Below are 27707 nucleotides of genomic sequence, written 5' to 3' on the forward strand. Positions count from 1 at the left end.
CAAGCTGATGAAAATCCTAGGGTCAAATGTTAGAAACAGCTTGCAGTTATTCCACCTGCCACTGAGTGGAATGATTATGACTTGATTCTTGTGTTTAAAAGCTACAAGTATAAATTCTTCCTTTTATCCTGGCAGCACGTCCCAGAGACTCCTGTGTCTGTCTCTCCACAAAAAGGTTCTAGATCTCAGATTAAAGCACAAAAACAGGGGGCCGGGGATTTAGCTCAGTGGTTTCGCCTCCACTGAGGACGCAAGCACAAGGACCCAAGTACAATCCCTGGTACCAAAAAATAAATAAATAAATAAAGCACAAAAACAACTGGTTTTGAGCTAAAATAATCTAAAACATTTTTATCAGACCAATGGCTGTACATTACTGTAGAGAGTAGTGACTTAGCCCATCCCTTCCTACTAACTAGGATGGGGGTGTAATAAGCAGGAGCCAAATACATGGTTTACAGTGTATTTAATTCCTGTTTTTAGTCTCCCGTCATACTCTTGCCTCTTTTTTTTTTGCTTAAATTCTTTTATTGGTACATTTTAGGTATACAGTATGTTTACATTTATCACTGGGTGCTTGTACCTGAACATGATGTATCTTGGTTCTTATTTTTTCCCCATTACCTCTGTGCCCTTCACCCTTCCATCCTTCCCTATTTACATACTTTGTTTCCATCTGTTTTTTCTTTCTCATAATTTTTCCTTTCCATTCTTCCCTTTCCCCATCTCCTCTCACCACCCCTAACCCTTTGGACCTTTTCCTATTTCAAAGTATCAATTATTAGTCATTAATCTTTTTAGTCCTTATCTACACTCAGTTTCTCACTCTAGAGAAGCTATTCGGTATTTACATGTATGTCTTATTTATTTCAGTTAGGAGTATGGCCTCAATATGCATCCATTTAGCTATAAATGACTAGTTTCTCACTCTTTATGGCTGAATAGTACTCCATTTTATTAAAAAACCACATCTGCTTTATCCAGTTTCCAGTTGATGGGCACTTGGGCTGTTTCCAAACCTTAGCTATTACAAACTGTCCCACTATAAACATGGGTACACATATATCGCTGTGGTATGATGCTTTTAATTCTTTGAGGGAGAGACCCAGCAGGGGAATAACTGAGTCAAATGGGACCTCCAGCCCTAGTTCTTTGGGGTATCTCCACACTGATTTCCATAGTGGTTGCACCACTCTGCACTCCCACCAGCAGTGGAGCAGGGTTTCTCTTTCCCCACAGCCCCACCAGCATTTGTTATTGGTTGATTTCTTGACAGCAGCCATTCTTTCTGGGGTGAGGTGGAATCTCAGCGTTGTTTTCATTTGCATCTCTCGAATGACCAGTGATGTTGAACATTTTTTCATATGTTTATTTGTTGCTTTTATTTCTTTGTCTGAGAAATGTCCGTTCATTTCAGATGCCCATTTTTGAACTGGGTCTTTGAATTTGCGGGGGTCTGATTTTTTTCATTTCTTTATAGATTCGAGATAGTAGCCCTTTGTCTGAGTTACAACTGCTAAAAATTTTTTCCCACAATGTAGGTTGTCTGTTAGCTCTGTTGGTGGTTTCTCTTGCAGTGCAGAAGCTTTTTTTTTTTTTGGTACCAGAGATCGAACTTGGGTCCTTGTGCTTGCGCAGCAGGCGGTGAAACCACTGAGCTAAATCCCTGGCCCTGCAGAAGCTTTTTAATAAGATGTGATCCCAGTTGTTGATTCTTTGTGCTAGTTCCCGTGCTACTGAGGTTTTCTTCATGAAGTCTTTTCCTATGCCAATATCTTCAAGAGTTCTACCTAACTTATCTTCCAGCAAGTTTAGTGTTTCTTAATATTTAGATCTTTAATCCACTTTGATGTTAGTTTAGTGCATGGTGATAGATATGGGTCTAGTTTTAATCTCTGACAGGTTGAAATCCAGTTTTTCCAACACTGTTTATTAAATAGGCTATCTTTCCTCCAATGAGGGTGGTTGGCTCCTTTGTCAAAGATGAGGTGGCTGAGTATGTCTGAATTTGTTTCTGCATCTTCTAATCTATTCCACTGATCCTTGGGTCTGTTTCTTTGCCAGTACCATGCTGTTTTTATCAAAATAGCTTTGTAGTTATCAAAATAGCTTCAAGTTGGGTATTGTGATACCCCTAGCCAAGTCTCTGTTGCCCAGAATTGCTTTTACTATTCTAGGTCTCTTCTGGTTCCAAATGAATTTTTGGATTGTTTTCTCTAGTTCTGTGAAGTATATTGTTGGAATTTCAATCAGCATTGCATTAAATCTATATAGCAGTTTTGGAAGTATGGCCATTTTCACTATATTGATTCTTCCTACCCAGGAACAAGGGATGTCTTTCCATTTTCTTATATCCTCCTCCATCTCCTTTTTTAGGGTGCTGTAGTTTTCAGTGTAGAGGTCTTTTGCTTCCTTTGTTAGATTGATTCCTAGATATTTCATTTTTTTGGATGCTATTGTAAAAGGAATTGTTTCCCTAATTTCTCTCTCAGTGAGTCTGCTATTTGTGTATAGGAAGGCTATTTTTTTTTGAGCGTTGACCTTATATCCAGCTACTCTACTGAATCTGTCAATTAAGTCTAGAAGTCTTTTGGTAGAGTTTTTTGGGTCTTCTATGTAAAGTATCATATCATCAGCAAATAATGACAGTTTAACTTCTTCCCTTCCTATCTTTATTCCTTTTATTTATTTCTCTTTTCTAATTGCTGTGGCTAATGTTTCCAGAACTATATTGAACAGGAGTGGTGATAGTGGGCATCCTTGTCTTATTCCTGATTTTAGAGTGAAAGTTTTCAGTTTTTGACCGTTTAGTATGATGTTGGCTGTTGGTTTTTCATAGATAGCCTTAATCAGGTTGAGATAAAGACCTTCTATTCCAACTTTCTGTAGCGTTTTTATCATGAATGGGTGCTGGCTTTTGTCAAATGCCTTTTCTGCATCTATTGAGATGATCATATGGTTTTTGTCCTTGACTCTGTTAATATAGTGTATTACCCTTATTGATTCATGAATGTTGAACCATCCTTGCATCCCTGGGATAAATCCAACTTGGTCAGGGTGTATGATCTTCTTGATGACCCTCTGTACTCTGTCTGCCAGTATCTTGTTGAGGATTTTTGCATCTATGTCCATTAGGGAGATTGGCCTGTAGTTTTCTTTTTGGGTTGGGTCTTTCCCTGGTTTTGGAATCAAAGTAACACTTGCTTCCAGGAATGAGTTTGGAAGCCTTGCTTACCTTTCAATTTCCTTGATGAGTTTAAAGAGTAGTGGTGTTAATTCTTCTTTAAATATCTTGTAGAATTCAGCAGTGAAGCCATCAGGACCTGGGCTTTTCTTTGTTGGTAAATTTTTTATTACATTTTCAATTTCACTCATTGTAATTGGGGTGTTTAGAATTTCTATATCTTCTTCATTTAATTTTGGCAATTCGTATGTATCTAGGAATCTGTCCATTTCTTCTGTGTCTTCCATTTTATTAGAGTACAGGTTCTTGAAGTAGGTATTGATGATTCTCTGGATTTCTGCTGGATTTGTTGTGGCTTCACCTTTTTCATTCTTAATTGCATGGATTTGAGCCTTTTCTTTCCTTTTTTTGATAAGGTTCGCTAAAGGTTTATCGATTTTATTTATTCTTTCAAAAAACCAACTCTTTGATTCATTGATTTTTTTTGTATCATTCTCTTAGTCTCCATTGCATTAATTTCTGCTCGGATCTTTATAATTTCCTCTCTTGTGCGAGCTTTGGCTTTGTTATTCTCTTCTTTTTCTAGGAGTTTGAGGTTCTGCATTAGGTTATTTATCTGAATTCTCTCTGTTTTCCTAATATGGGCATTCACTGCTATGAATTTCCCATGTAGAACTGCTTTCATTGTGTCCCATAGATTCCTGTATGTTGTACTAGCATTATCATTTACTTGTAGAAACTGTCTAATTTCTTCTTTAATTTCCTCTGTGACCCATTGGTTGCACTATGGTCTGATAATATACAGGGGGTAATTTCAGTTCTTTTACATTGACCTAGACATGTCCTGTGAGCTAGCATGTGGTCTATTTTGGAGAATGACCCGTGTGCAGCCGAAAAGAATGTGTATTGATTTTGTGGGGTGGAACACTCTGTAAATATCTATTAAGTCCATTTGTTTAATAGCTTGGTTCAGTTCTTGAATTTCATTGTTAATCTTTTGTCTAAATGATCTGTCTATTTGTGATAGTGGGGTATTGAGGTCCCCCACTACAATTGTATTAGTGCTTATTTGGTTTTTCATGTCCATTAATATTTTTGTATAGTTGGGGGCATTCGTATTTGGTGTATACATATTTAGGATTGTCATGTCTTCCTCTTGGATTGTTCCCATCACAAGGATGTAGTGACTATCTTTATCTCTCTTAATTAGTTTTGGTTTGAAATCTACTTTGTCTGCAAATAAGATTGCTACCCCTGCTTTTTTCTGGGTTCCTGTCATGTGGAGAACTGTTTTCCATCCTTTTATTTTCAATCTATGAATTTCTTTTCAAGTTAGGTGTGTTTCTTGTATACAGTGTATTGCTGGATTTTGCTTCTTAATCCATTCTGTCAGTCTACTTCTTTTGATTGGTGAATTGAGGCCATTAACATTGATAGTTATAATTGATAGATATTGACACATCCTTGTCATGATGTTTTACTGTTGTTGGCTCTTATTTCTTTTTCCCCCTTTCCCTTTAGTTTCTTACCTTGCCTGGTGGCTTCCCTCTGTTGAGCCTCATGGAGTTGTGACCTTCATTGCCTTTTTCTAGGATATTGCTTAGAATTGTTTGGAGTGCTGATTTAGTGTTCACGAAATTTCTCAGGTGTTCTTTGTCATGGAAGTATCTAACTTCCCCATCGATTTTGAAAGATAATTTTGCAGCATACAACAGTCTAGGTTGGAAGTTATTTTCTTTTAGGGCTTGAAATACTTCACTCCGGGCTCTCCTTGATTTGAGGGTTTATGTTGAGAAGTCTGCTGTGATTCTGATGGGCTTTCCTTTATAGGTGATTTGTTTCTTTTCTCTAACTGCCTGTAGGATTTTGTTCTTCTGTTGGGTTTCTGGGATCTTGACTATTATATGTCTAGGTGTAGATCTTTTTTGATCATGGCTGGGTGGAGTTCTATATGCCTCACTTATCTGTATGTCCAGTTCTCCACCTCTGTCTGGGAAATTTTCTACTATTACTTCTGTGAACAGTTTTTTTATGTCAGTTGTACTTTCTACTGTTTTTTCGTGGACTCCTATCAGTCTTATGTTATTCTTCTTTGCATCAACTAACAGCTACTGAATTGATTTCTCATGGTCCCTTACTATTTTTTTTGTTTTGGTACCAGGGATTGAACTCGAGTCCTTGAACTTGCAAACCTTACTATTTTTAAGAAATCTCTGTTTTCATGGTCCTTTACAGCAATCCTGTCTTCTATATCTGATAGTCTATCTTCAGATTCTCTTAATCTGCTCTGTGTGCTTTCAATGGAGTTTTTAATCTCCTGAATATCTGTTTGAATCTGTTTCATGGTTTCCATTTCTTTCTTATGTTGGGCATTCATGGCTTCCAGCATGTTTCTGAGCTCATCTATTTTTTTTTAATCAGTTTCTGTTCTAGAGCCTGTAATCATGTCTCTCACTCTGCTCACCATCTCTGTAGTTATCTGGGAGATTATTTCTGCTTTGAATTTTTCTAGAACCTCGTTCATCTGTTTTGTTACTTCCTGTGCTATCAGTTCAGGGTGTCCAGGTAGTTGATTATCAGACTTTTCTGCCTCATTTCCCCCAGAATTTGCCTTTTGTGGGGTGGAAGTCTGGGTTTGTGACTTGCTTAAATGTCTTCTCCTTTTTGTTTTTGGTACTGTCCTTGGTTTAGTTCCTGGGTTGATATTTTGAAGTTGTTTATTGTAAGTATCTTTGTTGATGTATTTAAAACCCTTATGGAATGATTGCTTCTCAGAGGTGTCTTCCAGATACAGCTGGTCTTTAGGTTTTGAGTCTCTAATGACTCTGAGGCTGTCTTATTTTCATTATACCAGGAAGGACAACTGTTTAGATCAATCACAACACCTTCCCCAAGTTATACAATCAGCAACACCATAGGATCAAATAAACATCTTAGAGAATGACAATTTGTGGTAGTTATTTATCTATCACCTTTAAAAATGAAGGGCCTCCTTCAGGGTATGTCTCTGCTGCCACGATAGACAACGTGGACAGCAGTGTGCAGTTATAAGTCAATGAGTCTCAGTAAGCTAGTCCCAGACTCGTGAGATTCAGGCAGATTCCAGGTTCCGATGGGAGCTGATGATAAATTGAGCTCCCTGTCCCTCCAACTTACCAATCACGGTGGTCTGGTGTGCCTTTATTGCAGAGATTCCCTTCACTTTTCCAGTGGGCTTGTTTTCATCAGGGAGCCTGAGGCAGGCCCTCTCTCTGTTGTTCACTTCTGCCGCTCAGGACAATGGCTTTTATGTCCCCCTGTGCCTCTGCAGTGTGTAACCAAGTAGCTGCACAGCCAAAAGGCCAGAGGGGGGTTGGGGGGGGCTGTTGTTGGAGGTGCCTGCATGGCCAAGCCATCGGCTGGTGGGCGTGCCCGGGGGGATCCTCCTCACCCTGTCCTGGTGGCAAGCTCCTGGAGCAAGCCGGAGGAAGCAGGTCCCGGTCAGCCTGCAACTGCTCGGCCCCATTCAGCCCTGCCTGCATACTCTTGCCTTTAACCATAGCTGGTGACTCAGATTTCTAAGCCTCGGTCATCTACAGGACAGAGTGGCTCCTTTCTCCTCTGTATTCCAGTCTAGATTTTTTAGTAGAGGCAAACCTGAGGGTTTGAAGGGTGGTGAGGTAGAGCAAAAAAGAATATAGAAGTAAAGCAGGTGTGTTAGTACACACTTGCACACACCTGTGATCCCAGCTCACTGGTAGGCTGAGGTAGGAAGATCTCAAGTTTGAGCCCAGTCTGGGGAATTCAGGAACTTAGTGAGACCCTGTCTCAAAAAAAAGGTAGGGGAGTGAGACTGGAGATGTTGTTCAATGTGAAGCCTCCTGGGTTCAATTGCCAATCCCACAAATAAGTAAAATAAATACACGTACAAGTACCTGCTGATCCCACCTACTACTTAGAACTTGAACTTGGAAAAGTCATGTCGCTTCTCTGGGCCTCTTGCCCTCATCTCACTGCGCAGACTCTCAGAATCACTCTGCCTTGGGGAAAGAAGCATCTCATCTTCTCACCCATCCCAAACAAACAGTGGGACCTTTCTACTCAGAGATGAACCAGGAGGCTCCTTATGGCAGGAAGTCCTTGGGCACTCAGAAGAACACTGAATGCCCCTAGAAAGAGTTATACCGGCAGCCGGAAGACATAAATAGCACATGAACGCGGTGTGCTCTATTGTGATAGATAGTAGGCCTCAGCCCAGAAGAGACTGAGTCCAGGGAAAGCTGTGGAAGGGAAGATGCCATCACTCTTTCCCTTTAAGGAGCCTGTTTGACCTGAGAGGATAAAGAACATACTTCCTCCCGGGGGCCAAGTTTATCACATGGGCCAAGAAGGCAGTACCTGCACCACATGTGTTCACCTGGGGCTTCTAGGGTTAGAGAAGACAAAAAGCCGCGTCCTGAGGTTAAAAGTTTGCATCCAAAAGTTTAAATCAAGCTTTGCCTCATTGCTCCCTTGGACAACAGAGACGCAAGATTATTGATCAGCATGCAGGACTTTTGTTAGGGAGCATTCTCAGGATCAGCTACTGTGGGGGAATAGGAGGCAGGACTGGGCAGAGGGAGAAGTTCAGGTGCAGTCACAGGAAGCTTTGGCAGACCTGGAGGGGAGCTCTGAAGGGGGGACAGCCCCTGGGGTAGAGGGGCTAAGCCTTCTTCTGTGCACCGACCAGTCTTTGGGTGCTATCAAGGGATGGGGAAGGGAAAGCAGCTCTCTGCAACCAAGGACAATTCCTCACCAGGGCTAACAGCTGAACAGATCGCTCTACGCCCCACCCAGTAGCTGGAGAAGTCCCTCAGGCCTGAGGGGGATCTAGGCAGCACTTGCCACAGTGCCCCATGGTGCTGTGCAGATGGTGACATTTTGTATTATGCTCTGTAATAATACTTTAAATTTCCCTGTATCGTGAAATAAAATTGGCCCTCCAGGGTCATATTTACCCAGTGACTCGAATTGCCTATCACATCGGCCATACTGGGACCACAGCCTACATGGGTTTGAGAAGCACTGCCCCACTGCACTCACAAGCAGATCTGCTGTTTTTAACACCTCAGTTCTTAGCGTTGACTTGCCTCACTAACGTTCTGCAAGCAGCCTCTTCAGGAAGCTGGTGGGCATCTTTCTGTGGAAAACCTACCAGAAGAAGGTGAGTGGAACAATCTTCCTCCGCTGCGGCTGCAGCTCGTCATGAAGCACAGCAGACACCCTCATCCTTTCTTTCTTCCATCCATTTGAGATCCCTCTCATCCTCTGCCAGCGCCTCTGATGGTCTGGTGGCTTATGTGCTAAGTGCCCTACACCTCTACTTTTCAGGCTATGGATACTGTATTTGTTCACTTTGTGTCAAAACAGAGCCAGGGACTACTGTGACACCCAAGTGGATCACTGGATGCCAGACACTGGTTCCTGTCCCTATGTGTGGTAGCAGCCTGCTTCCTTCCTGGTGACCACCCTTGCCTGCTGATTCCTTGGCATAAGGAATGTCTGATATATGATGCCTGCTAGTACATTTCCTCCCCCTGGTATAACATTCTGTTCCCCACCAGTAAAACACTTTGCAGTCTTAGAGCTTCGCTGTAGCAGAGGATGCCTGAGCTCCTCCTCTCTTGGGGATTTGTCCTCATTCTTACCTTGGGTGACCCAACTCCCAAATACTTTTTTAGCGTCCACTCTTTCTGGTCATCTCTGGCACTAGCTGTTTTGTGGGTTGGGTTCTTGAAGAAACACTCTGAGTTTCAGGAAGTTTATTGTGCTTTGGGGGCCACATCTATGGGCAGAATGAAGGAAGCAGGACTGGGTGGAGAGAAACCAGCCTGCAGTGGACCCCAGGGCAGTGTGTCTCAAACTAGGATTTGACTGGTCATTATATTAATGGCTAGTGTGGATCCTTGCTTCAGTGATAATGGAAATTAAAAGTGAGGCAACAGCATTCATTGAAAAGTAAAAGAAAATGAGGGAGGAACTTTAGGTTGAGGAGAAGAAAAGCTGAAGAAAGTATAGCCCTGATGGAGAAGATTAGGCTGGCTTGTTAACACAGGAAAGCAACAGAAAACAGGGAAGGGACTTCAGCTGGTGAGAAGAGCTTAAAGTGGCACAACTCTGATGGAGATCAGTCTGGTCCACTGGCAAAGGAAAGAGGCCAGTTTTTATGGGGCTGCTGAAGTCTTTATGGTTTGAGGGGCCAATCCAGTTTCTTATTTCTGTTTAGGGGTCAGTCTGGGTTCTGTAGAGGCTCTGCCAGAATCCATGGTGACTGCAGGTTTAGGCCTGTGGCTGGAGACTTCTAGGCATTGCAGGGAGTAAAAGCTGATAGTTGAATATCCCTGAAAACCTCAATCCCCTTCCCCCTCTCTGTACCAGGAAGTGAACTCAGGACCTTGCACTTGCCAGGAAGGCTCAGTGCCACTGAGCTACATCCCGGCCCTGTCTCTTATCTTGGTGTCTTACTTTTCTTGTTGCTTAGACAAAATACCCAACACCCAAAGTTAAAAGAGAAAAGGTTTATTTGACTCACAGTTTGTAGAGGTTTCAATTCATAGTTGGCTGGTTCGAAGGCAGGGTGGCGTGGCAGAGGGGCATTGCAAAGGAGAAACAGTTCATGGTAGGCAGAAGGCAGCAAACAGCAAAGCAGCAGCAAGTGACAACAGCAGCGCTCTTTCTGTCCCTTATATTCTATCCAGGCTACACGCCCAAGTAGCACTCACACCAAGGGTGGGGCACCCTTAATCCTAGCATTTGCTCGAAGAATCAATCCCAGCCTCACATCCTTAATCCCAGCATTACATTAGATGCAGCCACTTCCAAAAGCCCCACCCCTGACTACATGAAGCTTTGGGGGGGACATCTAGATACAAGCCATAACATTTGGTATGCTGGTGTCTTCAGTCTTGAAGGGGAACGAGCTCGGTTAGATAAATTTAGGGCTAATAAACCTTGTATTACCAGTTTTTAGACATAGACTCCTTAAATGATAAACATGTCTATAAGCAGAGCTGAGCAGGGATCTGATCCAAAGTTTTAAGGTAACAGAGACAGATACAAAATGAAGGCAAAGAAACCAAGCTTTATCCTGTTTTATTTACCCAACAGGCATCTGTAGGCCCCAGAGTCACCGTTTTAGCTAAAGCAGCTTTTAAGTCCCTGACTGCCTCAGAAGAGGACACAAAGCTTTTTGCTTTTAACGAGTAACAGGTTAATGGTCCTGGAGTTTGTTTATCCTCTGTCCCTCTGTGATGATCCCAACAGTTTTATTTTCTCATCTAGCCTGTTCTTGAAGACACTATGGCCAAAGCATCCTGGCTTTAATGATCCACCTGGTTTTTGAGGCCTGGAAGATTGTTCAGAATGTGCTCGCTTTGGCAGCACATATTCTGAGATTGCTCAGAAGTATGAGGGGGTAGAGAAGAATACATACCATGCTTTTGAGTTAAGGCCCAGGACTGCACCTGCCCTTTGTCCCTGTGGCAGTCTCTGTTAGGTACTGGCTGTCCTAGGAAGTGGGAGCTTGGCCACAGGGCTTTCTCTGCCAGCAGCAGGGGATTGTGGGGTGAGGGAACACTTCAGCCCTCATGGGGGGTCTGGACAGCACAGCAGTGCCCATGACAGTTTATTACCTTGCAATTCCACCAATCAGTGTGACCCTGGCATCGACTCTAAAGAGGTATTTTTCAGGCTGAGATGGAGGGAAGGCTGGCATGCTTTATTCCCACCAAGGCCCACCGTTTCCCCACTGATAAGATGAAAGAAAGGAGTGTATTTAATGATGGAATTTATCTGATATCTAGGTAGAGCCCTGCCAGACTGGAAAAGGAAACGGGTGACCTATCACAAGAAAGCCTGAGCCCTGCCACACAGGGTTTATCCACCAAGAAATCTGACCTGGTTTGTCGTCTGGGTGGAGCCACATTCACAGCTGAATAAGGTGGGACTGACTCAGGTGAACCTGGAAATCTTGGCACAGTGTTTAATTACTACTTGTTGAGGGGCTGCACACCCGGGAGTGCTTAAACTCCATGTTCTTTTTCTTTTTCTTTTGGAATTTATTTTTAAGACATTTTTATTTGTACATGTTTGCACGCTGTACATAATGATTACATTCATTGTGAGTAGTTGGCACATGTCCACACACCTTCATTCTTTATACATTCCCTTCCCCTCCCTCTAGAATTTATTTTCAATAATTTACACAGTATTTACTAAAATTGTCCCCTTCGTCTTCTTTTTAAATATAAGTACCCGGAGGGTAGAGCCCTTATTTGTCTTGCCTACTGCTCTGTCCCTCACATCACCACAAACCGCAGCACAGCTTCCAGTGAATATTTGTTGTATGAGTGAGTGTGTGGGAGAGGAAGCCTTATTTTGGAGAAAAAGAAGGAAGGATTAATCCCTCTCCTAATAGTGACTCATTGTTTTCAGGCCACCCTTGGCCTTTCTTATCCAAAACAGCCATGAAAAAGAGTGCACTGGCAAAGCAGTTAGAGCTGTTGATGTAACAATATTTTGAAATACCATCATTAGGAGCACAGCAGGGGATTCCCTGATCTTCTAGGTATTCCGCGATCTTCTATGATCTCCTAGCTATGATCTTTCTCTTCAATGGACTCCCATCTTTGAGACACTCTCCTCTGGGCTTTCTGCCCCTTTCCCATTTCGGTGTTTGACCAAGAATTAAAGAAGAACCCGGTGTGAGCCAGCACTGAGCTTCTCTCCGGAGAACCTTCGTTCTTCTCATTGAGGTTTTCACGCTCTGCACTGGAGTTCAACACCCACCCCGTTTTCAGTGTCCAGAGCACTTGCGGCAACCACAGTTCTGGGCATTGTCGCAGCGCCCCCTGGCGGCAAGGCCGAAGGACGGCGCCCGCGGTCCACGGGTTAGGGTTAGGGTTCGAGTGTTCGAAACTGCTGAGAAGGGCACCGACTCCATCCTTAGCTGGAGAAGCCTTCTCAAGCCTTCTGCCCTCTCTGGGCTATGGAGAAGGCCTCTGGAAAAAGCAAACATGGTAACTGGGCAGCGGGGAGAGGATGATGCCCTGGGTCCCAAGACTGCCTCACTTTTTCTCCTTTGTGAGATGGGACTGTCACGCTCGTGGCCTGGGAGGTGACCTCCGGCATTGATTATCACGGCAGCATCTATGCGCGGTGAGACGCCCCTCCCGTTGTAGTGGATGGCTCTGAGTTTTGGCAAGCATGTATCTGAGCTCGAACTGCACCACCATCAAGATAGGCGACCCCTCCATCCCCCCAAATTGCCCTGCAGCTGCCTGCTTGGCACCCAATGCCTCTTCCACCCTAGTTGGTCACACTCTCGTTCGTTTTCTAGAGTTTCACCTTTTCCATGGAAAATGTCATAAAAATGGAATTATGAATGGAGCTTTTTGAGTCTGACTTCTTTTACTGAACCCCGCTGTTTTCTGAAACTAGACTTCATCGATTAAACGCAGAAGCTGGAACCCAGACCCTGCCTGAAATGAGTATGCTCAGGAACCAGAGGCTCAAGGAGAGCATGCCCCAGCCCTCAGTTGCTCCCCCAACCCTTCCCTGGAAGGCTTTGAAGACCACATCTTCTTTATTCTGTTTTTTCTTTTTTTTTTTCCAGCCAGGAAGCTTCTGTGGTTTGGGGGAAGGCGAGGGTGGAGATGGCAAAGGCCATCGGCTTCCAGCAAAGGGCTGTAGACGCTGACAGCTCCTCATAGCTGGGTAAGCCTCTCTCAGCAATGGCCCTGAAATCACCACCATCACAGACGTGGCAAAGCTCTGGTGAGCTGCAGTGTGCCACTCCCACTCATCCTTGGGGACAGAGTTGTACAGAGAATCCTGGAAAGGTATGCTGAGCACAGTTCTCTTCAGAAGCTTCCTGTGCACTGAAAAAGAACCTTCCAGAAGCTTCCGTGTGGAACATCATTTGTCCTAAATCACTGCTTAGACCTCAAAACTCTTGGTCCTGCAGAAAACATGTTCCAACCCCTTCCATGACCCATTGTCCCCAGAGCCTTTGGATTTTCCTCTCAAATGCTTTTTGGATCTATCTACTGTCCATTTCCACTGTCGCTGCCATGACATGCCTGGGTGACTGCAGTGCTTTTTTCATGTCTCGATTCCACTCTGGGCTCTACAATCCACACACCACAAGCAGCCAGAGGTTTGATTTTATTTTTGTTTTAAATGCAAATACAGTCATGTTCCGATTAAACCACTTTCAAGCATTTTCCTTAAGGCAAACCCGAGCACCAGGCCCTGTCGGCATAGCCATTAGGCCTCCCTCCCCACTCCCTCTACTCATCTCCTTGTTCTCAATGGCACTGCCCGTCTCAGAATCTGGGTACACTTTGCTCTCTCCCATCCTCCTTTATATAAATATTTCCTATTGGTCTTTTCAACCTTAATTCATATTTACCCCCTCAGAGAAACTTGATGAGACCTTTGTCCCCTGATATTCCTTCTCAGAGTTTTCTCTTTTTTCTGTTTTTCTGAGACAGGGTCTCAGTCTGTAGTCCAGGGTGGTCTCAAACTCCAGGTCCTCCTGCCTCAGCCTCCCAAGCACTGAGATTTCAGGCATGCAACATCATGCCCAGGTACCTCAGAGCTTTCTGTCTTTTTCCTCCATAGCTTGTGTTATTGTTCACTATCAATTTATATTTCTGTAACTGTTGATAACTGTCTCTGCCACTCAGTTGTAAGATCCTTAGGGGCAAGAAACAAATCTCTTTGTCTCACCATGGTAAACCCAGGATCTAAACACACTGTCTGCATCAGTTTTTGATTGTTTATTTGTTTTTTGAGACAGGCTCTCACTATGTAGTTCAGGCTGTACTTGAACTCACTATGTAGCCCAGGCTGGTCTCAAACTCGTGGTGATCCTTCTGGCTCAGCCTCCAGAGGGCTGGGAGTGGAATCAGGCACCACCACACCCTGCATGCCAGCATCAATTAAGTATTTAAGTGACTGGATAATAATAACTAATACTGATTAAGTACCCACGATATACCAGGCACTGTGAAAAAGCCCTTCAATGCCCTCATTTAATTCTCCTAGCATTTTTTTTTTTTTTAGTACCGGGGATTGAACTCAAGACCTTTCGCTTTCGAGGCAGACAGCGGAGCCACTGAGCTAAATCCCTGGTCCTCATAGCATTTCTTATTATCCTCATTTTGCCAACCAGGAAACTGAGGAATAGGGAGGTTATGTAACTACCTCAGCAGTCTGGCTTCAGAACTGCTGCTAAGGTGCTGTCTCAGTCAATGACTGAAACAAGCCCTTCTCTCTCTTAGAAAGATGAGGCAGGCTAAAGCTCAAGCCTTCTGTACACAACCTGAGCCAAATGAAGCAGACCAAACTCACTGTGGGCAGCCTGGGACTGGGCCTGATCATCATCCAGCATGGGCCCTACCTCCAGATCGCCCACCTCATCAAGAAGGGGGCTGCAGCCCCGGATGGAAAACTCCGGCCAGGTGACTGTGGTTTCCCCAGGCCTCCCTCCAGTCTGCCTTCAGGGAGTCACGGGCTCTCAGCATAACCAGAATGATATGAAGGACCAGGATGATATGAAGCCACTGGCTGAGAACTTCAGGTGCTCCAGTCAATGGCTATCATTTATATAACTCTCACTGTTGGGTGTGAGAGTTAACTCTTATAATAATCCTCTAGGTAGGAACCGTTATCATCCTCTTTTCACAGGTGAGGAAACCAAAGGTGAGTCCCTTATCCAGGGCCCCTACTCCTTATCAGTGACACACAAACGCAGGCCCAGTGTCACTGCAGAGTCTGTGACTCTGTTCAGAAGCACATCTTCTTTTGGAGGCAGCATTGGCCATCGCTAACATTTGGCTGCATGAGCTCATTTCACCCTCCTGACAACCCCAAGAGATAGATTCTGCATTAAACCACCTCACAGACAAGGAAGCAGGCATGTAGCAACTTGTCCACAGTCACACTGAAGAGTGGGATTTGAACTCTCCCTCTGAGGCTCCAGAGCTTTACCAGTAGCATCTTGCTTCTGTAGTCTTTGGGTGAAAATATTTTTGCTTTCTTCTTTTTTGTTTTTGTTTTTTGAGGCAGGGTCTTGCTATGTAGTTCAGGCTAGTCTTGAACTCATGTAGCCCAGGCTGGCCTTGAACTCATGGAGATCATCCTGTCTCAGCCTTCAGAGTGCTGGGAATATAGGCATGCACCACCATAACTGGCTCTGGGTGAATATATTTTCTATCTGATGCAAGATATTCTTTCCCAATGCCACCTTGAGCCTGGTGCTGTGCTCAGGAGTGAGGAAGATACAGTGAGGGTGTTCACATGGTAAGAGGAAAAACATTTCAGGTTAGCTGGTCTGAATTCAGGTATGGGACCTGCCACTTTCTAGTTCTGTGTCCTTGGGCAAAGTCATGTAGCCTTTTAGGCCTTAGTCACTTCATTTCTTCTTCTTTTTTTCTTTTCAGGGCTGGGAATCAAACCCAGGGCCTCACGCACGCTAGGCAAGGCCTTTACCACTGAGCTACACCCCGTCTCAGCTTAATTTCTAAACTGGAAAAACCCTCTCTTTGTTAGAGAGTGCTACAATTTGATGAATTTTTTTTTTTGGTACATGGGATCGAACTCGGGACTTTGTGCTTGCGAGCTAAGCGGTGGAACCACTGAGCTAAATACCCGGCCGGATTTGATGAATATTGATGAAAGTGCTTTGAAAATTCAAGTATTTAAAAAATATTGGCAATTATTTCTCTAGACTATGTCTTTTTTAAAAAAAACAAACAAAAAACAATTGTGGTAGACAGCTATTTTTCATTAGTAGCATGGCTGCTGCAAAGCCGATATAATATATAGGTAATGAGACAGAGTTTATACAATGTCATTCCTACAGCCCATTAAAACAGAAAAAAGATGTGTAACGAGGCTGGTGTTCATAAATATCAAACTAGCGTCTCTCTATGAAGGGCGATGTTAATATCTATTTTGCTAGAGTAATCACATTCATACGCTGACACCTTTGGTTTACAGCCAGTACGGTCAGGGAATTAAGCTGTTTATTTTCTTCTCTCTTGATAAAAGTCACCCTTTTACAACATAATTAAGCAGAATGCCAAGCCATTGCTTTCAGCTATAAACACTCCTTTTAACATTAGGCACGTATGCTCATGCAGAGAGGGATTTTTTTTCCCCGTGGTAATTAACCTTGGTAAGAAGAGCAGCTGTTTCATACCGTCATCCTGCAGGTGATTGGGAGAAGCCTTGTTTCATCCTGGAGTTAGTTTCAGGTCCATGGTTGATTTTTAACCCCAGCTACTTCTTAAGACTGAGGTAGAGGTTTTCTCCATCCTTCTAAGTATTCATTTTCTGCACTAATGGAAGCTTTTCTTTCTGATAGGATCTAGCACTGTGGAAATCTGTTCATGGCATTCTTTGGTTCTTTTTTTTTTTGGTACTGGGGATTGAACTCTGGACCTTGTGCTTTCGAGGCAGGCAGAGGAACCACTGAGCCAAATCCCCGGCCCTTCTTTTGGTTCTTTTTTCTTTGTTCATTTTTGTCTGTCTGTTTGTTTTTTGAGACAGGGTCTCACCATGCAGTTCAGGCTGGCCTGGAACTCATGGCAATCCTCCTGCCTCAGCCTCCCGAGTGCTGGGATCACACTCACCCCATGACATTCTTTGGAAGCTTCCTTGAGCATCAGTGTAATTTCCTATTTAGCCCATGAGGGTGTAGTATCAGAGAAAGGTGCTTCTCCTCAACCCTTCTCTCCTTTGAGGTTAGGCTTGAGCTGTCTTGGAATGGCAGTGATTTGGAGTCCCTAGTTTCCCACACACTCAGAGGTGGACCCATCCTTTATAAGTTCATCTGAGGCACTTTCAACCCATGTCAGCTCTAAAATCCCATTACCATTTGGCAGGATGTCAGTATTAATAAGCTCTGATGACTACCATTTTACCCCAAATGAGTCTGTCCTGAAAACACAAATCTTTTGTATTCCTTCCTCAAAGCATTTTCTGATTGCAAATAGCATTCAGGGTTTATCACTGAAAACAACACAAAACAGTCCTGTTGAGGCACTGAATTTAGGATACCAAGTCTGACGGAGTTGCCAAAAAAGCTGCAGAGGCAGGCTTGGAAAATGGGGAGAGAGCAAACAGCTACACATGACCACTCCTGGAAACTGAGTGCTGTTGCTGCCCCTCAGCATCTCTGTTCCAGGTTCAGTGACCCGGAAGGCAGTGCCTGGTGACTGGACCTAGTTTATAGGTTGGTGTCCTAACTACTGGGGGTAGGGAATGGGGATGTCTGCAAAAGTGAATACAGGTAATAGGGTTTTTAGCTTTTTCCATTTTGGGAGTCCAGGTGTTTGTTGCCAGGATGGTGTCTTCTCCCCACCTGCCCCACGGCTGACTGACTGTCTTGCTTCCTTTCCTGTCCAGCATGGCCCTCAAGTAGGGAGTCTAGCTGTCAAGCCCCTCTGAACCAACATACTCTGGATACATATCTCAAGCATAATTCAAGCAAGCTAATCGTTCTATGTTTTGTGCAGAATTTCTCCCACCTAATTCTATAGAGGAGCTGAAAATTAAAATGAAAGGCTTGGTGCTTAATGTAGGCTATTTACTGTGGAGGGCACTGGAAACTGCCAGGCAGGTATAATAGAAAGCAGATCATTAACTGATCACTTAGTCTAAGTGGTTTTCTTCTTTACTAGTAATAATCATTCATTTTCCTTGAAACTAATATATTTTTAGAATCCTAAAGGATGGTTCAGACTATAAATGGATTTTAGCCTCTGTTACGCCAAGAATTTCAGAAATGTCTCAAGAACATAGCAGAACATCTTCCATTACAGTGCTATTAAGAGGCATCTCACAAGCATTCTTCATCATGCAGAGGACACTCAGGCCAAAGAGATGAACTCTTTTTTTCCAATATGGAGAATTGAATCTAGGGAGTGCTGAGCTACATCTCTAGACCTTTTTAAATTTCATTTTGAGATAGGGTCTCCCTAAGTTCCCTAGGTTAGCCTTGAACTTGCAATCCTCCTTTCTCAGACAGCCAGGAAGCTGCACAAGCACTCCTGTACCAAGGTAGCTGTCCCACCACTCCTGTACCAAGGCCAGGATGAACATTTTTCATAAAGGGTGAAGGCTGGTTTTGGTCCAAAATAAAATACCTTACAATGAAGCCAGAAATCAATATGGCCCTTTTCAATCTGTTATCTTAGTTTTACTGACAATATTTTTCTTCCTTTAGGCGATGTTCTGATTAGTGTTGGTTATGCCAATGTGCTAGGTTATACACTTCAGAAATTTTTAAAGCTTTTGCAACACATCACCATAGGAACAGAGCTACAAATTCAGGTGTACCGAGATTTTATCGACATACCCCAAGAATGGCGAGAAATATATGATTTAATTCCTGAGAAAAACCCCCCAGTAACATTTAGGTAAGTACTTAATTTTAGGAACTGTTACAGTACAGAACCCAGGGACTGTGAATCACAGGGACTTGATTTACTGTTTGAATCATTAGATGGTTAGGGAGGAGGGGCTGGTGACACTGCCAGAATGACTTAGGAGAATTGCTAGATCCTTTGGAAAAGATGGTCTGCACCATCTCGTATGAGGCAGGACGGTAAAGCCAACTTGGGGTTAAAAACAATCAGCAGTCATTGGTGGGAGCTCTGTGCCCAAGCCTGCAGGCACTGTGCCCTTCTTTCCAGTCAGCTCTTAAAATGTGCACTTGCGCTGTTGGCTTCTTTCTCTCTGAACCCTTCCTAATAATCTTGAAGCCCCTTTACGCCACTCCCTCCACATTACTCCTCTTTCCTTGCCTGGTCCGGCCACTGTACCACCCTGGACTCCCCTCCTAACTTGTTCAGCTGTGTCGACATCTCCATGCCCTCCACTCCCCAGGCGTCCACTGCTTGCTCCGCCTCCATCTGGACTTGTCTTTTGTGCCTCAGCTGCAGGTCCTTCTGGGGATCATCCACAGCCTTCATACTGTGGTTCCAATGACTGCTGTATTCTGCATGGCTTCTAAACACCATTACACTTTACAACTACCCTTCTACTCCTACCTCTGACATCTTCCCCAGGCTTCTGTGATGCCACACTTTTTTTATGTTGCGGTTTTGTAAGACAAGGTCTGGTTGTGTAGTTCAGGCTGGCCTTGAAGTCACTATGTAGCCCAAGCTGGCTTCAAACACAAGGCCATCCTCCTGCCTCAGCCTCCCGAGTGCTAGGATTACAGATGTGTGCCACTATGCCAGGTTTATGATGCCACAGTCTTGTACTCACCTCAGGCCACTTCCTCTTGGTCTTTCTCCCCAACTCAGAATTCCTTAAGGTTTAGCCTTTGGGTCTTAGTCTCTTAGGCAATCAATTTCATTGATCCTTGTGGTTTCTATTACTATCCATACACTAATCACTTTCAAATTGTACTATCTCCAAACTTGTATATTTAAACACCAACTTGATATCTTCATTTGGATGTATAATAAATCCTTTGAACTCTTTAGCTTGATTGAAAGCTAGCTCACCAGTGATTTTCCAGTGGCCCTATTGTGTGTGTGTGTGTGTGTGTGTGTGTGTGTGTATGGTACTGGAGATTGATCATGGGACTCTTGCATTGAGCTACATCCCCAGTCTCACTAAATAGCCCAGGCAGGACTTGAACTTGCAGTTCTCCTGCCTCAGCCTCCCAAGTGCTGGGATTACAGACATGGGGCACCACACCTGGCTGTGGCCCTATCTTGGGGAGTGTTTCCCAACTTGAACAAGCCTGATATTTAGGGTTGTGCTTGGTGTCTAAGACTGGTCATTTACCTTCTGTCTTCTCACATTTGTACACTTCTGTCTCTGGCTATTACCACTGTCCCAGACGGAGTCGCCCTTTTGATCTCTGTGTACCTACTCTTGCCTCCTATTCATTCTCCAAATAGGACAATCCTTTTACAATGCAAATCTGATCATGGCACTTTCCAGCTTAAGATCTTTAAAGACCTTTTGATTTTAGAATGAATGTCAAAGTCCTTACACTTGGCCTATAATGCCATCCATGGTCTGGCTTCATTTCATACTTCTCTCCTCATCCACTAGTCCTCTTTGCTTCTGACTTGTGTTGCTCTTTGGTCTGTAACATGCCTGAGAGTTTTCTTCAGCATTCATCCTTAAAGGCTCTTAGGAGGCCTTCAAACCAGAGGCACGGGACAGGACCACCTGCTGTATGCTTTCTTTGCACTCTAGCTCTACATTTACCCAATTCTGACTAAATAATATGTATAATCAGTTATTTGTGTTGCCCTAGGAAAGTGTACGTTCCAAGAAGGTAGGGACTGAATCTGTCTAGTTCTGCCAAGACTTCCATGAAATTTTCACACTGTGGAGGGCTCGTTTATTGGAAGAGTGAATGAAAAACTGGAACCAGCCTCGAATCTCATTTATCTGTACCAGATTTAACAGGGATTCTTCTAAGGATCAGAATGAGATCCTTTTCCTTAGTGTCAAATTCAGTGCTCTGATGCAAGTGGCCTTTAATTCTGTCACATTCTGAACACTTAGCTATTGTAGCTACTTATCTTTGTTCAGAGAAACATGGCCCAAGTTATACTAACTTTACTGCAGAGACTCAGACTTGTGGCTAAAGATCTGACAGAGCCCACAGCTGTGCTCTGCTGAGCTTTCAAAGCATTAACCCCCACCCCGAAGAGCAGTGACCTGTGGAGAGCCAAGACACATGGGAGGCTTAAGCAGCGGCAGTAATACTCCACTTCTTGGCTTGGATGGTGGCCACCAAAGCATTTGCTTACACACATACATATATATAGTAATATGTATATAGTAATATATATATATATATAATTTCTTTTTTCTTCATTAAAATGTTTTTGCTTTCTTCTGTATATTTCAAAAATTTTAAAATGAAAAATATTTGTTAGTTGCTGAATTTATAAATCTAATATTTCATGGAAAGAATCTCTCATCTCCCCAAAAGTCAGAAGACAGACCTATGTTTCTAAGTGATAATGGTGGGCTTAAAAGGGGAACAGCTGTCCTCTCTGGATTGGGCAAACTGGGGAAGATTTCTTTTTCCTGTGACCAGACTAATGCTGATTTGATTAAAGATCATTAGAACTATTAGTGAATACTTAACTCATCGCTTACCATGTGGTTGGCACTGCAAAAGGATTTTACAAGTAGGCCATTTAAGCCTCTCGGAATGCTTTTTCTTATGCTCATTTTACAGGTAGAAGTGTGTATAAACTTACCAGGGGGCACAGGGCTACAGGGCACAGGTCTGTCTCTAGACCAAGGCTGTTAACTTTCTTCTCAAATGCTCTCTACTGGCCACTTAAATGTGGGTGAATGTAACCGAGGAATTTTTAAATTATATTCAAGTTTAATCCATTTAAACCTAACAGCCCCATGCAGCTGGAGGTCTCTGTATTGGAGACTGCAACTCTAAAGCCTGAGTTCATAACCATTTGCTTACAGAACCACTATGTTCTAAGCATTTTCAATACTAGAGGAGATTCAGAATATTAAAAACTAAGGATGACAGAGTGAACATTCAAAGCAAAGGGATAAACAGAGAAAATAGCACAATTTAAGTACAAGTCTAAAGCCCCAAACTTACAAAAAAATACCAAGCATATTCTAAATCCTTTCTTAATTAAGCAAAGTACTTACAGTTAAGGCATTTTGGTAACATATGTGGAAGGGGCGAGGGGAAGGAAGACTTGTTTCACAGCAAGACCTTTTTCTGCAGCAGATGGCACTGTGTATAATGGAGAAGACACTCCATATGAAGCTCTGGGTAGGCCTAATTGTATGAAATCTTTTGTTTCCAGCCAACCATGACCTCTGCTGGCTGTGGCCTATCTGATGCCAGTTTAATTAGAGCTCACTCTACTGCCCTTTCACCTCTTGTAGTTTGAGAAAAATAACTTAAATTTTTTGTTTTAGAAAAATTTAGAAAAAATTTCTGAATCTGTCAGAAGCCAAAGTGTTTTTTTTTGTTTTTTTTTTGGTACCAGGGATCAAACTCAGGTTCTTGGGCTGCACAGCAGGCGGCAAAACCACTGAGCTAAATCCCCTGCCCTGCAAAGTGTTTTAATTCTGAGTTCTTCTGAATTTCCTTGCATGGCCCTAAGTCAAAGATAAAGAAAATCACACCATTTAAGACTAGTGGCTCTCAGTAAAAATGACTCAGTACCAAGTGCCTACTATAAAATAGACAAAATTTAGAAAAAGTTGCTTAAGTTCTTAGAAGTAAATAAAATAGGCAGAGCCAGGGATTTAGCTCAGTGGCCACCGCCTACCTTGAAAGCACAGGGTCCTGAGTTCCATCCCTGGTACCAAAAAAACCTTCCATTATAAAATAGGCAGATTGACAACAGCCTAGCAAGTCTGACAGGTTGGCAGGGCAGTGGGGGAAAAACCTGTTTCCTATTAACAGGATGGAATGTGCCAGGTGGCTATAATCTCAAAGATCTAGATTTGGATCTGCTGACCAAAAGATGAGGGAGAGCAGTGGATGTTTGTTCTGCAAAGTAATATCAAGTCCAAGTACTGTAGGCACTGGAAAAGTCCAGAGGCTCAACCAAGTTTCAACAAGCCAGCTCAGCAAGGTGGTGTGTACATGTGCACCTATAATCCCAGCACTCAGGAGGCTGAGGCAGGATCATCTCAAGTTCAAGGTCAGCCTGGGTTATACAGTGAATTTAAGGACAGCCTGACTACATATTGAGACCGTCTCAAAAATAACCCCAAACCAAACAAAAAACACAAAAAAAGCCAATAGTTGGGGCAAATAACCAAAAAATAAAAAGGATCTTGAAAGCTTTTGGATGACAACATAGAGGTGGAATTAGTGAGTGTTGGGTACTCTACAAGTCCGCATCTGTAAGCCCTGAGAGGCAGAGAATGATGCTGTTCGGCAGTATCATGAGAAAGACTCAAGGACTTACCAATGATTAGCATGCTTAAGATCCTTGAGGCTATTTCCTGGATCCCCTGGCAATTGGTGATCTTTTCTGTTATTGCTACATAAACCATGAGAACAGAGTTTTCAGGAGATTGTCATCTTGAACTTGTCACTCTAGATGAAGTAAATAAATGCATCCCTTAAGGCCTCCTAATATTCTGGTCAGCAGTCTGGTTTAAATTTGTGCAAAGCTTTTTAAAGTAGTATGAAACAATTTAAGATTCGATTTATGTTTAAGAATGAAAGACAGGTGTGGTGGCATACTCAGGAGGCCAAGGCTATAGGACCACCTAGTGTTTGAAGCCAGCTAAAATGTGTGATCCTCCTGCTTCAGCCTCCCAGACGGCAGCTGGGAGTAAATGTGTGCCACTATGCTCAACTTTAAAGGGGTTTTTAAAAAGAAAAAAACTTCAATGATACAGAAAGGTAGTACCAAAACCAATTTGTATTTCTTTTTATGAGCCAAAGCAGGTTATAAGACACTTTATAAGCTTGCCAATATTAAGAATTCATTTCATTCACTATTCTTTTCATTTCAGCACACCAAAGTACACTGAGCAGACAAAAGATGATTCTGTTACCAGCAGTGATGACAATGAAGATGTAGTTTTAGAAAAAAAACCTTAATTATAGGTACCCACAGTCAACTGGGGTACAGCCTGCAAGGATACCAGTATCCACCTCCAGAGAATGGCATGAATATAAAAATAAGAACCACGCTATTCATGTTGGAAAAGACAGAAAGATAACGAGGGCCCCTTCTCCACACTGGACAATGGGAGAGCAAGACAATGACAGCTCCTCTTCCTCTGCTTCAGATGCATTTTGGCCAGAAGACTGTGCCCAAGCTGAGAAGGGCAAAGGTCAGCCAGTATCTAAAGTAGGTTAGGCAGTGGTTTGCCAATCTGTGGTCACACAAGTATCTATCTTGAAAACATCCAATTTTTGTTCCTCACCGTGTATAGGTTTGCAGGCATTCTTACGGAGTAAGTACAGAACTATCAATTCTCTTCCAGGACTGTGTTGAAAAGCTTTAGACTTTCTTCAGCGTAATGGTGAAGGACTTCCCTAGTCTCACAGGCCTCACAAATCATCCAATACAGCAGCAATAAAATAGAAACATTATTCAGCTCATCAAGACCTTTTCTGAGAATTTCTCATCTTTTAGAAAATGCAGTACAGGAACCCAGTATCTGAATGTCTGAATACAATAGAGAAATTTAATTTGAGGTAAATACCACAGTTTTACTTAGGTATTTGGGCTTTCTTTTTTGTAAAACTTATAACGTCCTAAAAAGGAATAACAGAAGCTGGGTATGCTGATGCACACCTATAGACCTAGCTACTCAGCAGGTTTGCTGAGGAAAAAGAGATCCCAAGTTTGAAGCCAAACTGGGCAACTTGGCAAGATAGTGTCTCAAAAGATAAAAAGGAGTGGGGAATGTAGCTCCGTGGTATATCACCCGTAGGGTTAACACGTTCACAATGGGGCTGTAATTCATATGCTTCACTGCTGGGTAGCTTGAACCACCAGTGGTATATGCATGACTGTTTCATTGGGAGGGTTTTTATTAATTTTGTTAGTAAAAAGACCAACACGATTAGATCCATTTGTACCAGTGATACAAGCTGTTGGATGGGACAGTCATGCATGTACTGCCAGAGGTTCAAGCTGGCAGGAACGTGTTAAAAAGAAAGAGAAAGTCCTACTTTTACTTTGAATGTTGGGCTGATACAGTTAATTATCTGAAAGAGACAGGATTGAAACAGATGAACGGAGATGGAAGAAAAAAGCTGCCAGTGAAGATACATCAAGACATAGAATGAAGTACATGAAGTAATAGGTATCAGGACATGATTCATAAGGGATTTTTCAGAAAAAAATTTTACTACAAAAAAGGGAAAAAAGGGCTAAAAACCAGGCCACTTAACCCAGACAACTTAACTGTTGTTACCCGGAATGATAGTTCTAACTTGTTTTTTTTTTTTGCTCTCAGGCAAGGTTTATTCTGATTCCCCTGTCCTGGAATGGGGCTGCTGCATCTCACCCCAAAGGAATATGGTATTTGGGGAGTGGAGCTGTTGGGAGGGAGTTGCCAGCCTCAGCAAATCAATGTAGCTGGTACAAAGTGACTCCATCAGTCCTCCAGCACTTGGCCAAGCGGACTGGGGAATGGTCAGAACAGACTTGCCAGAGGCTACAATCCCAAGGTTCAGGAGGTATAGATAATACAGGAAAAGGGTGTTTCCTATTTCTGTCCACTTCAGGAGCAGCAGATGGGTTTTTTTGTTTTGCTTTGATTGGTTTCTTTAAAATTACCTAGGAAATGGAAAGCTTGTAAATGTTCACAGGTGAGTTGTTGAATTGCTACCTTAAGTGATTTCCTTTACTAACCATTGCTTAACCTGAAATATTATATCAAAGGTTCAAATTTCCAGAATTCAACCAGGCTGACAATTTGCCTGTCCCTCGCAATTACCAGTTTCAAAGAACAAAATTAAGTAAACAAGATCTTTCCTCAAATAGGCTCATTATCAGTTAGCTTTGTATGACCTATTCCTAAGAAAGCCACATTCCGTTTCAGAAAACACAACTGCTTAGGGCATAGTTAAAACAAAGTTCTTGCCTTGCTTTGAGGGGCTGTTTCCATTCTTTAACCTTTGAAATGATTATCTTATGTTTGTGTTAAAAGCTCTAAAGGGCATAGGTCTCATTCTTATAAAACTGGAAGAAAATAGCAACCTGGTGCCTAATTTGTGGGTTAGCAGGTAATGACCGATGGGTAGAGGTCTTCCTCTTCCTTGGCATGTCATTCCACAAGATGGGTTGTGGTATCACATGAGGTGTGAGTTAGAAATGAAAGCTGGACTGTACTTTCTGCACTCATAGGGCTTCTCCCCAGTGTGGGTCCTTTGGTGCAGTGAGGCTGGACCGCTGCCTAAAGGCCTCACCACACCCGTGACCCGTGTAGTTTTTCACCACTGTGGATTCTCTGGGGAATAAGTAGGTATGAGCTACATGTGAAGGCCTTCCCACACTCATTATACACGTAGGGAAGGTCTCCACTATGGATTCTCTGGTGGACAGTAAGGCAAGAGAGCTGACTGAAGGCTTCCCCACACTCTGCACTCACATGGCTTCTCACCAGTATGGCTTTGCTGATGTACAGTAAGATTTGCACTCTGAATGAAGGCTTTGCCGAAGTCATTACAGGCAAAGGGATTCTCCCCAGTATGAATTCTCTGGTGGATAATGAGGTTTGAGCTCTGAGTAAATGTTTTTCCACATTTGTTGCACTCGTAACATTTTTCAGTAATGTGGACCTTCTGGTGCTGGGCAAGTTGTGAGCTATAACAAGGCTTTCTCACATTCACTGCACTTGAAGGTTTTTTCTAAGGGGCAGATCTAATGTACAGTCAGATTAGAACTCTGCATGAAAGCTTTCCCACATTTTGCACACACGTACGGTTTCTGTCCAAAGTGGACTCTCTGATGCACAAGGTTTGCGCTCTGACTGAAGCCCTTGCCACACATGCTACATGTAAAAAGGCTTTTGCCCAGATGGGATTTTCTGATTTTTAACAGAGCCAGACCCAAGGCTGTTATCTTCCCCCAGATTTCTTAATATTTCTGGCCTTCCTCTTTGAAGCTTTCAGGTAATAGTCCTTCACTGTCACTTGTCTGAGGTCTTTGTGTTTCCCTCCTTATTCTCTGCTTAACATGTTTCCTTTTTCACAGACTTCTCCTAACTCAGGTCCCTGAGGGTCGGCTTTCTGATTCTGCCTGATAGTTAGAGAGGTTTTTCAGCTTCTTCACACATTTCAGTTTTGGGAACAAGTAACTGTAGGTGCTTGGTTTCAGCACCTAGTAAGTTCAGGTCCCCATGAGTCTCCAGTGTCTCACTCTTGGCCAGAGTCCCTGGGAAGGAGCAGATGCCAAGGGTTGGGGTTGCAGCAGCAAGTGCCTCCCGTGTTGCTTTTAGGACCACTGCCATGTCCCAGAACGTGCTGTGACCTTTTTCTCCTCCTCTGATAAATCAAGGCCTGGCTGAAGATCCTGTCCTGGGGCCCAGGCCTTGCTGTTCTCAGCATGTGCTTGTTGGCTGGATGTCTGACTCACTATATTTTTATCCTCTTCCTCCTTTTTCACCTTCACTGGGCCCCAAAGTGCTAGGGCCATGGGCTCTTTCAATTCTACAGTGATCTTCTTGCTCAGCAGGGCAACTCCTGAAGCTGGGGGCTGCCTAGGAGAGGTTAAGCCCCATTGAACTTATAAGCTTTAAAAGATTCTCCTTGAGTTTCTTCCCAGGATGGGCACTGCCTATGTGCGAGCCACTGGCCATCTCTCTAACTTGGTTCTATCTTAAAAGTCATGAATAATAATCTGGAAATTTTTATCTTGATAGCTACTTAGCTTTAATAGTTTCTGGCATTTCTTAACTGATACAGTTGATTTACTCAATTATTATATGCCCATCTCCTTTAAAGTATCTAAAACAAACGTCTCAGCATGTAATAAATACTTACTGATTAACT

The 27707-nt window shown here is 43.1% G+C and overlaps 1 protein-coding gene and 1 pseudogene across 1 annotated transcript; one reads left to right on the forward strand and one right to left on the reverse strand.

The window, feature by feature from the left end:
* Positions 1-12188: 12188 nt before the first annotated feature.
* On the forward strand, positions 12189-24060 carry Pdzd9 (PDZ domain containing 9). Its single transcript, XM_087209124.1, is given in 5 exon segments — positions 12189-12219; positions 14488-14667; positions 18438-18630; positions 23711-23791; positions 23793-24060. Coding segments are annotated over 5 exon segments (753 nt in total).
* Positions 24061-25040: 980 nt separating this feature from the next.
* LOC106010354 (uncharacterized) lies at positions 25041-27584 on the reverse strand (annotated as a pseudogene).
* Between the last annotated feature and the right edge of the window lie 123 nt (positions 27585-27707).

This window comes from Heterocephalus glaber, unplaced genomic scaffold (genome assembly GCF_053883595.1).
Source record: "Heterocephalus glaber isolate CG9 unplaced genomic scaffold, H.glaber_assembly_v1.0 deba00000943, whole genome shotgun sequence".
Classification (NCBI taxonomy): domain Eukaryota; kingdom Metazoa; phylum Chordata; class Mammalia; order Rodentia; family Bathyergidae; genus Heterocephalus; species Heterocephalus glaber.